This window comes from Pseudopipra pipra, chromosome 1, assembly GCF_036250125.1.
Source record: "Pseudopipra pipra isolate bDixPip1 chromosome 1, bDixPip1.hap1, whole genome shotgun sequence".
NCBI lineage: Eukaryota > Metazoa > Chordata > Aves > Passeriformes > Pipridae > Pseudopipra > Pseudopipra pipra.
The window spans coordinates 18,008,568-18,021,340 of record NC_087549.1 but is presented as its reverse complement, the minus strand read 5'-3'; the positions used below and the strand labels follow the sequence as shown (position 1 = coordinate 18,021,340).

General features: G+C 34.7%; 1 protein-coding gene across 2 annotated transcripts in view; it reads left to right on the top strand.

Annotated features, from left to right (window-relative positions):
• The window catches only part of EMC2 (ER membrane protein complex subunit 2), a 38,012-nt gene extending 25,344 nt beyond the window's left edge, over positions 1–12,668 (top strand). For both annotated transcript variants that reach the window (XM_064646689.1, XM_064646697.1), the window contains exons 6-11: positions 228–313; positions 475–534; positions 2,985–3,066; positions 4,197–4,307; positions 5,178–5,282; positions 11,395–12,668. In XM_064646689.1, the coding sequence (XP_064502759.1) occupies positions 228–313; positions 475–534; positions 2,985–3,066; positions 4,197–4,307; positions 5,178–5,282; positions 11,395–11,481 (531 nt within the window). In that variant the 3' untranslated portion in view covers positions 11,482–12,668. The remainder of the gene's footprint in view (positions 1–227; positions 314–474; positions 535–2,984; positions 3,067–4,196; positions 4,308–5,177; positions 5,283–11,394) is intronic.
• Positions 12,669–12,773: the final 105 nt, after the last annotated feature.

Below are 12,773 nucleotides of genomic sequence, written 5' to 3'. Positions count from 1 at the left end.
CATACAGTTTGTGCCTCCAAAGAAAAGCCTACATAATGTGATTGTAAGGAGAGGTTTTCAATCTCTCAGTGGGATGTCATAGGGTATGTTTATAAACTTCAACCTAGCAGTTTCTCTGCAATGGAATTCCAATGGTATTGAGATAATAATTTGCACAGTCAAATTGCTTTCCTTACAAAAACCCAGGGAATTATGAGGCCTAATCCTTTATTAATGTCAACCCATAGGCAGCAAGAAAGCGTAAGATTGCCATTCGAAAAGCCCAGGGGAAGAATCTCGAGGCCATCCGAGAGCTGAATGAGTATCTGGAACAGTGAGTGTCTTACAAGAAAATACGGATTGTGTTTTGCTATTCTGATAAATCTTTTTAATTAAAATGGAATTTGCATTTAATTTACGCTTTTGCTTCCATGCTGATCATTTACAGAATCCCTTGCACATTCTTTCCTTTTTTCCTCTCTTGTCTTTATACAGATTTGTTGGAGACCAAGAAGCTTGGCATGAACTTGCAGAGCTTTACATCAATGAACATGAGTAAGTTGTTTGCTAAGTCCACATAAAAACTGTTAATTTGAAATCTACTCTGTGTAAGTCAAAAACCTCAGTGGTTTTTTTTTGAAGGACTACTGTTACAAAGTATGTTATCTCATTTCCAATATAACAGACATCAACAGGAAATAATTACCAACCTTATTTGACTACCAAAAGCTTTAAGAAGGCATTTGATTTTAAAACAGAAGCAGTTTACTTAATTACCTGTATGTTTCAGTGATTTTTAAAAATCTGATGTTTTAAAAGAAGTGGTTTGAGCGTAGCAGGGAACAGCAATTATTTCCTGTTATTTTTCGTTCAAGTGATGTATTTTACTTTTTAGATATGTTAAATTCTTCTAAAATCAGTAGATTACAGCATCTGAAATTCTGATTTTCTTTTAGGCTACCTCTCCAAGAACTTTTAGTAACCTTTAAAAAAAAAAGACAAAGGAAAACATGGATCCAGAGTTAGAGGCATCTGGTCGCCTGGGTACAAAACCCAATGCAGTCAAGAATGCTGAATGTTGTAGTAACTTGCTTATTGGATATTTAATGTTTTTGTTAGCTTTTTTTATTGCTGTAGTGACAGGAGGAAATCCCAGTGTGAGAGGATTAGCTCAAAGCCTTAGTGCAAGTTTTCTAATATCACAGCATTAATTCTAACCTCCACCCAAAGGCGTATCTTTTTTTTTCCTCTCTTTCTTTAGTTCTTCAGCCCAGCCTGAATTATATCACATTGTTTCCTTCCTTCCTTTCCAGAGGGTAGTAAAAGAATCAAATTGTCAAGGAAGAAATAGCTGTTCTCACTGTGATGAAAAAATTGTTCCCCTGTCACCTTTCCTTCCACTCCATTCTCAAAGAAAATAATTACTAAACTCTTTTAAATGCTGACTTAGACCTAAGGAATAATCTAGAATTTTGATATCCAGATTTCCATTTGTTTGAGGAAATTTACCAGCCACTTTTCCAAGAAAATAGCTATTAAATACCTTCCTAGCCAAATTTTTTTTTTTTAAGCTTGTCAAATCTGTCGGTACGAAAGTGAATGATAGAGTGGTGCAAACATACGTATTCCATTATTGAGTTTGGGGTTTTTTGCTATAATATTTATTACAAAATTGTGCAATAAAACCTGAGAAAGAAATTGGTTTTGCTTGTATTAGTCTTGGTCTGTAATTCCAATAAAAAATAATATATAAAACTCTCTTCAGTTCATTGAAAGAATTTACTCTGCTCGCTGTAAGCAGAGCAGACTAAGCATCTATATAAGCATCATTATCATTATTTTGATGATTAAATGGGGAAAAAATTGGACTCTTGGCTAAAAAGCAATTTGTTAATTTTTAAAAAAGAAGAGAATTCATCAGCTTATTTGTTTTAGCAGGCTCACAAATTTAGTCTGGCTTGTGAAATCGCCATGCACTTATTGTTGTTCATAAGCACACATAGATATACAAGATTTATACAGTCCTCAGTTCTACACTGTTCTGCAATGAGAACTGTGACTTCTGCTTTTGGTGGCTATCCTTTTATCTCCAAATTAAAATAGGTACACGAGTATCATATCGTGCACGGGAGAAAACCTCAGTATATTTATTTTAAGATACAAGATTTTACAGATTACATGGTTTAATACAGTCTCATAATATCTAAATTGCTTTTGCAGCTATATTAAATATCTACCCACACTGCCATTATAAACATTGCATCTCTGAATTTTAGAATCCTATCATGTAAACTGTGGAGTAATGCTATCACATATCTGTAGACAATGCAAATTCTGCAGAAACTTCTATTAGTTGAAAGATTATGAAGCTAAGATTCTTCTAAATAAACCTACATTTTGAGCTTGACTTCTTAGTTCTTTCTGAAAAAATTCTTTCTGAAAACTTTCACCAAAAAAACCCAAGGGCTAGTCTTTTCAAATGATAAGGTTTTGCCCATTTGGTCCGGTGCTGTTTGCATACATAGATTTGAACTGCTCTTAGTATGTTTTTTTTGATCTCACTTCTATGGTTGATAAAGTTAACTGTCAGTGTAAATGCTCTGGTCTGTAACTTGGTTTGTGGATCCTCAGAATTTTTTTGTAGGGAAAAAATGAATTAATTTGTAGTCTCAGTTCACTGCCTTATAATATCTGATTCCTGTTTCTACTCATCACTCTTGTTGATAAGAAATGGCACTTATTAATGAGAGATTAGGATATTAAATTCTTTCCATGAGCTGTTCCATATATACTCAGACTATTAGATTTTGTGTATTTTTTCCCTGTCTATAATGTAAATGGAGTAATTTGGTTCCAAACATAATTTAAAAATGAAACATTTTTATTAATTGTGAATCACGATTTTTTAGGGGGGGAAGTAAGACTTCTATTGTGCTGTAAAAAAAACTGAAGCAAAGAGCTACATATTCTTGTTTCATTTTGTCACTGTTTTTTATATTCCTCAGCTATGCAAAGGCAGCCTTCTGCTTAGAGGAGCTTATGATGACTAATCCACACAACCACTTATATTGTCAGCAATATGCTGAAGTAGGTATTTTCAGAGAAATCAATTATGTTTGACTACATTTTCTGTTTTTATGTTACAGAAGTGGTGAAAATGGTTTCTTTAATTTTTCCCTAGGAGATTTAAAAGAGTATACAGAGAATGTTGACATCTCATAGAACTGAACATGTTAAGAAAACTGTTTTCTTACTCACTGTGACTAAGTTAAGAGTTAGGGCAGGAATTATCGTAGATAAAAACTCATTTTAAATGAACTTTTCTTATTGAAGTGTTTATGCACTTTTCAAATTAAGTGCATGGGAAGTTAAAGTTCCACAACAATGCTGCTTAGAAGGTTATGATATATTGCCTGTTACTGTGGAGTCAGATCTTGGAATCCACATACGAAATTTTGCCTGAAGGAGCACTGGCGGAAGAGAGGTGAAAACTAGAGGTAAACTTAAAAGTTTTAGCTTAAGGTTTTAGCCATTTGCAGTCTTGTTTTTCTTTTCCAGAGTATGTATATATTTTTTTCTAAATTGTACTGTTTAGTCCTTAGGTTGGGTTTAATTTGTTAATCTGGATAAAATTGGGTTAACATTAAAACTTGAAAGTCTAAATAGCTTTTGGGTAGAAAGACTGAACGTGTCTTCTAGTATTTATCCCTCTTTTTGTTGATCTAATAACTGGCAAAATGAATAGAAAATCAATGGAGTAATCCTCTAAACTTTGTGTGCTATTTTGCAGTTGAATACATAATGAAAGGCATTGTGGTGGTTTGTGTACTGGTGTCCTGCATGCTCAGGGAACACAGGGTCAGTGTGGATTTCTGGTAGTCAGAATTTAGCTTTAGAGTTTGTACTACTTTTCATAAGAGACTATCCCAAGGTTTTAAGTCTTTATAGGTGCAAAATAATCACTTTTGATTCTTGTAGCAATAAGTTAATTAAATTAATGCTAGCTTTTTTTTTTCCTATACTGAAGTAATTTAAAATTCATATAATGAGAAAATCTTGGATTTCCCTCAAGCCAGTATTTGGTCTTTGGTAGGACTCTCTGATTTAAAATAACCACGTGAAACAAACCTGAAGTGAATTTTCATAATATCTTTGCTTCAGAGCAAATGCCTGAGGTATGAAAGACATGCAAGTTTCAAGAGCTTATCATTTTACAGGTTAAATACACTCAAGGGGGTCTTGAAAACCTTGAGCTATCAAGAAAGTATTTTGCACAAGCACTGAAGCTTAACAACAGAAATATGAGAGCTCTGTTTGGACTTTACATGGTAAGCATGAGTATATATTTTCCGTGTTATCATTTTGAATATGTCTATGCAGGTGTATTATCCTTTACCATTTGCTGGTTTGGTTTTTTTCCCCCGTTGGTTTAACGTAATAGTTCATATTATTAACACTGTTTTAATACTGGCTATGGACAATTTTGTGCCAGTAAGTACTCCTTACTTGAAGTGCTCTTACCCTTAAGTGTTGCCTGTGTTTTCCAAAGAGTTGTAATTATTGGCACATAAAAGTACGTTCTTGGAAAAGGATTTAAAGTCATATTCCTCTCTGCAAGATGATGAACTGCTGAAGAGTACCAGCACAGTAGCACTGGTTCCTTGCATAGTGGATTTATTTATATAAGTGAAAAAGTCTCTGAGATGAGTTTAGTTCTTAAGTAATATTTTTTATTTTTTCAGGTGAGGGTGGCCATAGTTTATGTAGAGTCTTACCTGCTTTTAAAATGTGTTTTCTGATGCCACAGGGAAGAATGTCATGTTTTTAATGGCAGTTTGGACACACAAATGACATATTTTGTACTGTCACTGGTAACACATTGAATAGGGAAAACTAATCCATAACTCTGACTTTAGGAAAAGCAAATTAGATCAGCTGATCATGTCCATGTTTGGTTCTTAATACATAACTGAACTGCAGTCTAGTGTAGCTTTAATTAGAACAAACAATTGTTTAAGGAGTTTAGCTGCTTCTTATCTGGATGCTGTTTGCCACCAACTTTTAAAATTGTTTGTCTTTTTCCACTGTCACTGTGTCTGGGACTAGGTCTGCAAAGATGCTGAACGTTCTCAGTATATTCAATGTACATAAATTTTGTAGTTACACTGGTTTTTGTTCTTATTTTATTGTATTCGTAGTCTGCCAGTCATATTGCTTCCAATCCAAAAGCAAGTGCAAAAATGAAAAAGGATAATATGAAATATGCCAGCTGGGCAGCAAACCAAATAAACAGAGCATACCAGGTTAGTACATCATTGCTTTATGATACTCTTAACATGCTGTATAGTTCTTTTCTGCCCTTTTTTCAGCTGCTGTTCAAGAGGTAAACATGTAAACCAGCATCATTTGCTTGGATTTTTTTGCATTCTACTTGTTTGGTTTCCTAGAAGCCATAATTAATATAAGGTTGGTATTTTCCATTTATTAATTAGTATTATTTACTTAATAGTTTTAAACAGATTTTTTTCTACTGACATTAACTGAATGTAGACTAGTGTAATGTTGGCCTCCGAGACTTGGTTCTACAGCTGTTTTAATAAAACTTGGTGTGCCTTAATTCTTAGAGTGACTTTGTTACCCACTTCTATTTTACTAAAAAAGAAATGGAAATTCTAGAATTTGATTTTCCTTGAGTTTGCTCTGACATTTCAAAATCATATTTAATGATGTTTCTAATAATTACCTTAGAAATTGTGACTGAAGTTGGTTTTGCATAGTTTTGTAGAAAAATGCCTGTTGAATTGTGAAAATGTAGACTTTGTAGGCCACAGTCAAAGCTTGCTGAAGTCTTTAGGAGTCTTTTCAACTCTTTGAAAAATTATGCTTAAAATTTTGTATTTGCTATTGTATTTTAAATCTTTATTCTTTTCTATTAACTCTGAATGAAAACACGTGTTAGGACATAGGTTCTGCTGTCTATGCATCCCAAATATAGTTTGTCTATTTGACTCCCTTACAAGTATTCTTAATAATCTGCCAATTGAAGTTTATATATAAGTAATCCTGAACATCACCATCATACTGTCCAGTTCTCCCCAGAACTTTTTTTTGAGCAAAAATGTTGATATTAAAAGCAAAGACTTTATATGCATGTAACATTCCTTTCTTCCTGCAATATTTCAGTATTGGAACCCCATATTTAATTTTTCTCTTGTTGCTACTATTTCATGGTTAATACTACCAAATGGCCTTTTTACCAGCTCCATCTATTATGGAATTAAATTAAATTTTCCTTTTATGGCCAATGGAGTTTTCTTAGTACACACTGTATGTCAGTTCCTTGCCAGCAGTGCAGCTTCTTGGGGCTAACACATTTTCAATGTATTCCAACTCAGAGGTATTTTCCATTTCTCCTAATTGGCCCTGTAGCCTCTGACTGTACTTTACAGTGAAGAACATTGTAACCCTGAGTATATAATTAAGGATTTTATACCTGTGTGCCTAAAGTTTATTTCTCTCTTTTGCTCTTTAAATGACTCTGCTTTAATAAACCATTTACTTGCTCATGCTGGCAAGGTGTGTATGAATTAACTGCTTTGTCTGATGTCCCATAAATAACCAGGGTTTCTTTTGACTGAAATATGTCCGACATGCCTGTAAGCATAATGCTGATGGAAAACTCAAGTATTGCAGAATTTAAAAAAGAAAAAGGAAAAAACACAAAAAACCGCAACCAAAAGAATCAAACACCCACAAAAAACCCCTTGAAGAATGGAATTCACTGTGGACTCACCACCGATAGAACAAAACAGGTTTTAAAAGATGTGTGGATTTTTAGTGAAAACTACTATCCAATGCTTTACATCTTAATAGAATAAACTACTTAGATTAGAGTGGATTTGCACATGTTCTAAGTAAATATTGTGACTGAAGTTCAAAGCACCTGTTAGCACTTTCAAGTGTGTCAGGATGGAAATGTAAAACCAGTGTTGGCTGTGGAATGACCTAGAAGACCTAGAAATAGGCACCTCCTGGTTCTAAATATAATGAATGTTTAATTATGACAGTTTGTATGTAATTGACTCACAGCAAGATACGCATGCCTGGGTTATTGTTTTGGTTTTTTTCTTTTCTTTCTCTCCACATAGCTTTCTGTCAACATCACAGTGTCTCTAATATTAAACATGAATTTTATTGGGAGTGGCGGTGGTGCTGAGGGGGTTTCTAGGTGTGTGGGGGTTTGCTGTTTTTTTGGGGGGGTTGTTTGAAAAAACTTTTTTTTTTTTTACTGTTTTTTGTGGAGTCCTTTTGGATCCTACATTTAGCATTTTTGTTTGATGCTTACCGGCATAGTCCACATTAACACAACTAACATATCTATATATATCTTTCTGTCTTTCTATCTATCTATCTGTCTATCTATCTCTATATCTATCTATCTTTCTATCAATCTATTTTTCTGTCTATCTATCTATAGGTATGTAAAACACATGTCATAACTTCTTTGTGACTTGATACATTTGTGATATGTTGCATACTTCAGCTGCTCTTGTTAGCTCTTTGGGACATAAAGTGAAGTGTGTGATTGGAATGACAGGGGAAACTTAGCTATTGAGAAAATATAAGTGCTCAAGCTGGGATCTGGCAAGTAAGTGGGGTGAACTCCCCTTCCTCCTCACAGAAGTCCCGGGAGAAGCTCTAATGACTCGCTGTGCAGGGTCGCCCCAGCCCATCCCTCCTGACCTTGTTACAGGGCTGCAGGAGCATTTGGCTGCTCCAGTCTGTGCTTAGAGACTTGTAACATCCAGTGGCTACAGCAAATGGTGTTTGGTGATGTAGTAGGTGTCGGTTTCCCCTGTGAGTCAGTGTTGATTTGTTGCTCCCTTGGTGAGCTGAGCAGTTGGAAAATGTCATCATTTGGACCTGAGGATAAAACCTTGGTCGCTTGTGCCAGGGGAAGCCCTTATAGTATTCCTCCCTTAATGGAGGGGTTTTAAGCCAGGTTTTAAGCTAGTTATATTATCTCTATAAATCCTCCCAAGTTTCCATGAATTATCCACCTGTAAAGTAAGAGCCTTAAGAGCTTGTTGGGTTTGGCATTGGCTTGTTTTATTGGTTGGACCTTCTCATACTGCTAAATGAAATATTTGTGGTGGTCATGTTCTAGAGAATAAGATGCATTGAGAATCCTGATATATGAATTTGTGCCTTTAAATTATGAGATTATTAATTCAAAAAGTTACTTTTGAGCAATTGTCTTGCAGTGAGATCTTTCCCCATTTCCAGTTTGAATTCAAACTTGAATTACCAGCAGTCTTCCCAGTAATTCTGGGAAGCTGCCTTTATTTTTTCAAAGTACTGGCTATAGTTGCTGGGTTTTTTTATTATCATTATTTTATTTTGTATGCAGTTTACTTGAAATATTTCTACTGGTTCCCTTCTTACAATTTACTCTGTCATTCAGGCAGTTTGCTTTTGTAACCTAATTTTGCTTTTCCTGTGCATTCCTGCATAAAATCAGAACTTTTTAGTTTATTGTCATTTAAAGAAAGCAATGTTTGAGTATAAAAAGGAAACCTTATTTCACCACTGTTGGTTAGACCATGTAGCAGTGTCTTTACAGGAAAACATGATGATACAGAATAGTTAAATAATTTTCTGAAAAGCACTGATATGTGACATCTGGTTAATATATTTATTTTGATCTTAAATATGTAACCATCCATGCTGATTAGTACTTCTCATCTGTGTCTAATCTAGGAGAAATGTAAACTTCTGCAGGAAGACAGAAAGGTTTTGTAGCTAGAGCTGCTGTATGGAGCTGGAATTCCTGACTGCCAGCACATCCTCTGAAAAAGAGTCATTATTCTCAGGCCTCTTAAATTTAGTTGACTGGGTGGGGAAAAAAAACAAATAAAATTTAATTTTTATTTTTATTTCAGAAATTAGTGAAGTACTTGTTATTCTAAGAGTTATTATTACTATTATTATTAGCTTAGTTTTGCCTTACCACTGGGAAACTGGACTATTCTGTCTATGCAGAAGACCCTGCAAAGGATTTCTGTCTGTTCTGACTGAGGACATGAGTCACAGTTACTTTAAGATCGAAACAAAATGTGGCTACCTGGTGCTGTTCAATTAGGTAATTGGTTTAGCATGTCCCCTGGCAGAAGCATTTCAGCAGAGGCAGACAGGTTTGATTAATGCTCACAAGAATCTTTAATGTGATCCTACTCATAGTAATTTTCCAGATACATGCTTTTTGGGTACATTGCTAAATTCTTCTGTGTTAGCAATCTATGTGTTATTTATGGCTGGAGAGGGGTGATTTTGTTACTAACCATTTGGGAAACAGAAAATTAAATCATGATTTTAAGAAATGGATTCCAGCTCAATCAGTCAAATTGCTGTATAATGGCAGAATAGACAAAATAATTGTTTGTCAGGGCAAATATGAAGTAATTACATTTCCAAGTGTACTTCTGTTTGTTATGACGCAGACTTTGGTTTTATTTGTTCAGCTTAAACTATATGTCAGTATCATGAAGGCAGCTGCTCTTGAAATTATCAAGTAGCGTTTTTTTAAACTGACGTCTTATGTCAGTTTTGCTTTCACTGTCCATGAAGAAAATAAGTAAAAGTTCTCTTATTTTGAAACTTTCCTCTGCATGCTTTCTGTGTGTCTTGCCAAATGTGCTTTTGAACACCGTGTGTTTATGCTTCTCTGCTTTTTATTGAAATTTCTCTATGTTTTGAATTTGAAACAATTTTTCAGTTGAGGTTTTGAGTTCTGTTTTTTAACGTGTATTTGTGAAAGGAGTTGGAATCCCCAAGTATCTGTTTACTGTGAACAAAAAGAGGATATTATATTTAGTCAGATCTAAGCAAAAAGTGCTTCTCTCACTTCGGAGTGTGTTAAGAAATCTTGGATTTTCCTCTGACTATTGCAGGTCACTGTGGAAACTCTACAACCTGAAGAGTGGGTTTATGCATACTACTAGGATCAAAACATAGCACATCAGTTAATCACCTGGATGATATGAATATGAAAATATGGTGTTTTCAGTACATCTCTTAACTGTAAAGTGTTGCCACAGTAACAAAATTTCTTTCTTCTAACTATTTAATTTGCAATAGCTTATCATTTAGTGTGCCAAAACTATTTTTTTAAAAACTCAGTGCTGATTGGGGATCTCAGTGCTAGATTGTAGCCTGGAGGTCAAAAGCAGGTTAACAGGTCCTGCAGCTTGTTGCTGGTGTGATATTACCTAAGTTTGATGATTTAATCTTTCTTAACAGGTCATGAAGAGTTTGCTAAATTAAGTTAATTACAAGAGAGAAGGGACACATTATAAATCAAGGACTAAATATGCGAGACACCAGTGGTATTTGAAATGAAAACCATCAAATTGAAAATTTATTTAGTGTTTAGATGTTAACATTTAAGTAGAGAATAGGCAGTTTTAGTACAAGCAAGTTATAGTTACTGCTTCTGTAGTTTCTTCACCACCCCTCCCAATCCCAAATGCAAAACTTTTTAGTGCAGGTGTATTAGAAGTGGTCAGGAGGTTCATTTGACTGAAGACCAACCTAGTCCATAAATCCACTGTGTTCGATATGGCTGATAAGTGATGGGAATTGTCAGTACTGTTAGAGAAACTCTTTTGAGGTCAGCATGGGGTGGTCAGCATCTCCAGTCCTCCATCTCCTTGTACCACTTCCTTTCCCATTTGGCTGCATGTGTCTTAGGAAATCTAAAGCCATTAGCAGTACTTATTACGCTGTGTCTTTCCTTCTTATCAGAACAGACTTTATTTTTAATGTTCTCTGAAATTGCTGTTGTAATAGCAGGCTGCAATCAACTACAAGGTCATCACTTACAGTTACTTTGAACCACAAAATATAATTATATGTTGTCTGGACTATTTTATAGTAGATTTTGATAAGTAGAAGTTTTCTCTGACTAGCTATAACAAAAATAGAAAAAAGACTGGCTTTAATAACAAGTCTAAGTCTTGCTATTATTTAAATTATTAATATAATCTAATTTGGATTGCATAAAAATAAGTCTGAAATAAAATGTATGTTGAAGTTTAGAGAGCAAACAAAACAACATGAAGATCTCTGTTCAGATAAATGTTAAATTTCAAAGTGGAGTATTAGCGCAGAATATTCAAAATCAGAGCAAATTAGTGAAATTGAGTTCTACTATTAAGTAATTTTTCATTGCTTCACAGAAGGATGGTGATGTAGCTTGTATTGTGGTAAAAATTCTGAGTTTTAGTGCTGTCCTCTAAAGTTTGTAATGAATAGAGTTAATTTGTTATATTTCATGTTTGGAACTGTTATTTTCACAGGATCTGTGCACAGAATTTCTGATGTATGACTTATAGCAATCCTTTCTTTCTTGTTTAGTTTGCAGGTCGCAGTAAGAAAGAAACTAAATACTCTTTGAAGGCAGTGGAAGACATGTTGGAGACCCTGCAAATCACTCAGTCTTAGTTTGGCACAGAGATCCAATATGAAATTTTTCAATACCATGCTCAACCTGTGGGTTATGTTACTGTAGTGCTGTTAAAAGTTAATTTTGTATTGATTAACGTCCTATATAAGATAACATTTTATGAAAAGTAAAATGCCTATTTATTGCTGCTATAAGAAATATGATGAATACCCACTGAAATGAATAACTTTATCCACATAGAAAACATAAAGAAATTACATGCTGCACATCATTTTCTTCAGATTTTTTGTACCTACAGTACCTGCTTCTAAGCCATAATTTGTAGAAATAAACTTGTTAAATGATTTAAAAAAATAGTGATTTATTGGTCTTGCAAATGGAAATTATGATTTATATATGTAGATTAATAACATATGTTAAACACTTTCGTCTTGTTTGCATATTTAAGAGTAAAAGCATGCTACTGATATGCATTTTCTGGAAAATGTTTACCATACAGCAAGGAGTGATTATGAGTACAGTATAGTAGAGAAAAAAAAAGTTGATGTTAACGGTTTTCTTAATGAGTTGATATCCAGTACTGTAGAAAAGGAGAAAACTTGCTTGTGTACTTGGCTCCAGAGATGCTCTTGTACTGGCTTATGGCCAAAGACATTTTTCTCTGTGGTTTTATGGGCAAATGCTTCCATGTCCATGTAATTCTCCACTCAGTATATGCATATGCACTTTTTTTATTCCTTCTCCGTGTCCTTTGTTGCACATATGTTCCACATCATGAATTTCAAAACCACCTGAATGCAAGTCTGCATGTGCTTGTCTGTACTCATTCTGTGCCTGCGGTCTGGGCACCCTTCACTGTGGGGTAGCTGGTGCATTATCTCCACAGTAACCAGGGGGAACTGCACTGCCAGGCTGAGATGAGACAGCTTGTTCAACTGCCTTGTACTGACGGGAGGATCACGTTTGTCACACCGTCAGCATGTAGCATCTAGCACACTGTAAATCCATACTGTGTTTGTCTTTAGGCACTGGTTTATTTACTCAGATAATTAGTCAAACACCCTAATTCATGCATTTTGCAGTTCTGATCATTCTGGATGTTGTTCAGATGTGTAATGTGGCAATTCAGTCGCACAGCTATCATCTCATTTATTACAGCTTCAGTAAGATTGCATAACAGCAGCAACATACCCTCGGCAAATTCTAATAAAAATATTGCAATGTAGTTTTCATGACTGTCACCATCATGATTTGACTTTTAGATTTTATACTGCCTACTCTATATAGATGGGTAGGTTAAAGGCTATACCAAAATGTTCTTTTTTTGATC